This window comes from Eptatretus burgeri, chromosome 4, assembly GCF_056783735.1.
Source record: "Eptatretus burgeri isolate ZD-2024b chromosome 4, Ebu_testis_v1, whole genome shotgun sequence".
Taxonomy (NCBI): Eukaryota; Metazoa; Chordata; class Myxini; order Myxiniformes; family Myxinidae; genus Eptatretus; species Eptatretus burgeri.
In genome coordinates this window covers 84,990,988-84,993,487 of record NC_140964.1, presented here as the reverse complement: position 1 = coordinate 84,993,487, position 2,500 = coordinate 84,990,988, and the positions used below count along the sequence as shown (strand labels likewise).

General features: G+C 47.5%; 1 protein-coding gene across 2 annotated transcripts in view; it reads right to left on the bottom strand.

Annotated features, from left to right (window-relative positions):
• ARHGAP21 (Rho GTPase activating protein 21) overlaps nt 1–2,500 on the bottom strand; it is a 141,830-nt gene that overhangs the window by 106,972 nt on the left and 32,358 nt on the right. For both annotated transcript variants that reach the window (XM_085879126.1, XM_085879127.1), the window contains exon 7: nt 1,238–2,500. This exon is cut by the window's right edge and continues 382 nt beyond it. In XM_085879126.1, coding sequence (XP_085735252.1) covers nt 1,238–2,500 — 1,263 coding nt within the window. The remainder of the gene's footprint in view (nt 1–1,237) is intronic.

The following is a 2,500-nucleotide window of genomic DNA, read 5'->3' as shown; positions in this document are numbered from 1 at the left end:
GGCACCTCAAATTACCATTTAAAGTGTACAAAATGTCAACTTAAGAATTCGTATTCCTCACCATGTTGATAAAGCAATGCCAAAGATAATATGGCTCACATTGAGCATTCAATTAAAACCACACTGTTGCATGTAGCTTTTGGAAATGACCTTAAAATCATCTACAGGACTAGAAGGGCACTCGGTAGAGCAGATACCTCCGCCACGCAATGCCTGATCTATGACAACATATCTGGCCCAATACATTTTTGAAATATCATGCTTCATAGCATTTTTGGCCCTATCACTCAACGGTGAAGAATCGCTTTAAAAATTCTCGAATCCAGACCTGGATTCGGATCTTCAAAGCTGAATCAATTTGTCCTTGCAAAACACCCGACATGTCCACCAAGTTTTATCCGAATCCGTCCGCAACTTTTATATCGGTTTCGCCCCATCGCTCAATGGTGAAGAATCACTTTAAAAAATTCTAGTCGCCTGATCCGGATCTGGATCTTTAACAGAATTGCATCAGTTCTTCCTTGTCACACACCGAACCTGTCCACAACTTTTTGAGATATCCTGCACACAGACAAACATCTAGATCTGGATCTTCATCAAAATCTAATCAGTTCGACCTTGTAAAACACCGAACCGGTCCACAAAATTTCATCAGGATCCGTCCCCAACTTTTTGAGATATCCTGCACACAGACAAAGAGACAGACAGACAAACGTACAGAAAGGGGTGAAAACATAACCTCTTTCACCTTCGGTGGCGGAGGTCATAACAAGCTCACAAGCAAAGTACCATCTGTTTTTTGTGGACACAAAAATGGTCTGGTTTTTTGCCTCCTCCATATCCCACACAAGTGTTGGTTTCCTCCCTTTCAATTAACTCCTCTATCCTCTCAACTCACCTAACTACTACTACCACTACGACACTCACTTTCCTGCATGCATCTTATGTTTTTTTTTTGTTTCCACATAAATTTCCCTTCCCTTCTTCCCCCAATTAGGGACAGACACCTCCAAGATGTATCATTACCTTCCTTTACAAATTTCAACATTTTCAATTTATACCCCACCACGATTCTACCCCGTGCATACATAATAAGTAGATGGCAGAAAAGTATACAACCCCATTTGCTTTATCCTCTGTCGCCTTAACATACAGTTTCAAAAGAAAATTACGGTACAACAGCTCAAAGCAGCACTAACAGTGTGTGCAAACAAACCTTTCAAAATTAATAACTTACCGATGAAAGGAATCGTGGCCAAAGACGAGTCTTCCAACACCTCCTCCTTGAGGTCCTCTTGTGTGGTACGGACATTCAAATTTCCTTTCTGCTTGCTACTCTGCGCGTCACGAGACCCAGAAACGTTGTCCACAGAATTGACAGCCATGATATAAGAGGGATGTCTCAGGGGTGGAACGAGCCTTCCACTTGGTGGCTTTTCGCGCAAAACCACATCCTTGAGGCCCGTGGCCTCACAGAACACTGCACGGCGTCGCTCCAACCCTTTGGCGTTTTTACGCAGTGCCACTGTGATCGGCATGGCGCTGGGCAGAGATGTGACACTGCTGCTGTTTGAATCCTTCCCATCGCCACAACGTTTTGAGGACAGAGAATGCATCTTGTGCCCAGATGCCTGAAGAAGTGAATGAGACTCGAGAGACTTGGATCGTTGATGTTGGTTCTCCATCTTGCGCAACTCGGTGAGTTTTGGTGGCTTGACAGAGACAGATGAAGCAACGGGCAAACGGGTGCGCTCAGCCTTCATACTCTCCGCAGCCCCTTTTGAAAACGATCTCTCCTCAGACATGACCTTTGACTGAGGGACCAGAGAGTTGTGAGTCTTCATAATCTCCTCTGCTTGCCACCAACTATGTTGGCCATCGGGTGAAGGACGATTCCATAAACCCCTTGTCCAAGTCGGGTGTTCAACACAATTATGGGCCTGGATTTTGCTCGTGGATATGTAACCTTCTGATGCAAGTCCCCGAAGCTGCAAGTCCTCCTTTCGACCTTGCCGTGTGCCTCCAACAGCGCACCCGGCCGGAGCCACCCGACACCCGTGCTGTGCAATGGCATCCTGGGAGATGCTGCGTGACCATTCTGAAAAATTTACATTGTTGCCCAAGCGATCTTGGGAAACACTGCGGTAACGACGTGGCATGGCTGCCGGACCACGATCATGGGACACGCTTCGTGTACGAGTATGCCCCGGCCCCGGTGCCCCCACACCACCATGGTAGTAGTTAGGAGGTGCACCACGGTTTTGCGAGGCCGATCGAAGACTGTCCAGGCGCTCGTGCAAGGTGCGTGCACCGTATGCCCGTCTGTAATCCTTGTAGGTCTGGAATGGCTCATGGCTTCCATCCAGGAGGGCCTTGGCTGCAAGGTAGTCCTGCATATGCTCCGAGTGTTGGAATCTTGCTGTGGGATATCCATAGACCGAAGGCGTCTGACCTTGCTCTGATGCCCAGTGCCGACTTTGCAGGCCATCCGTCATTCGAA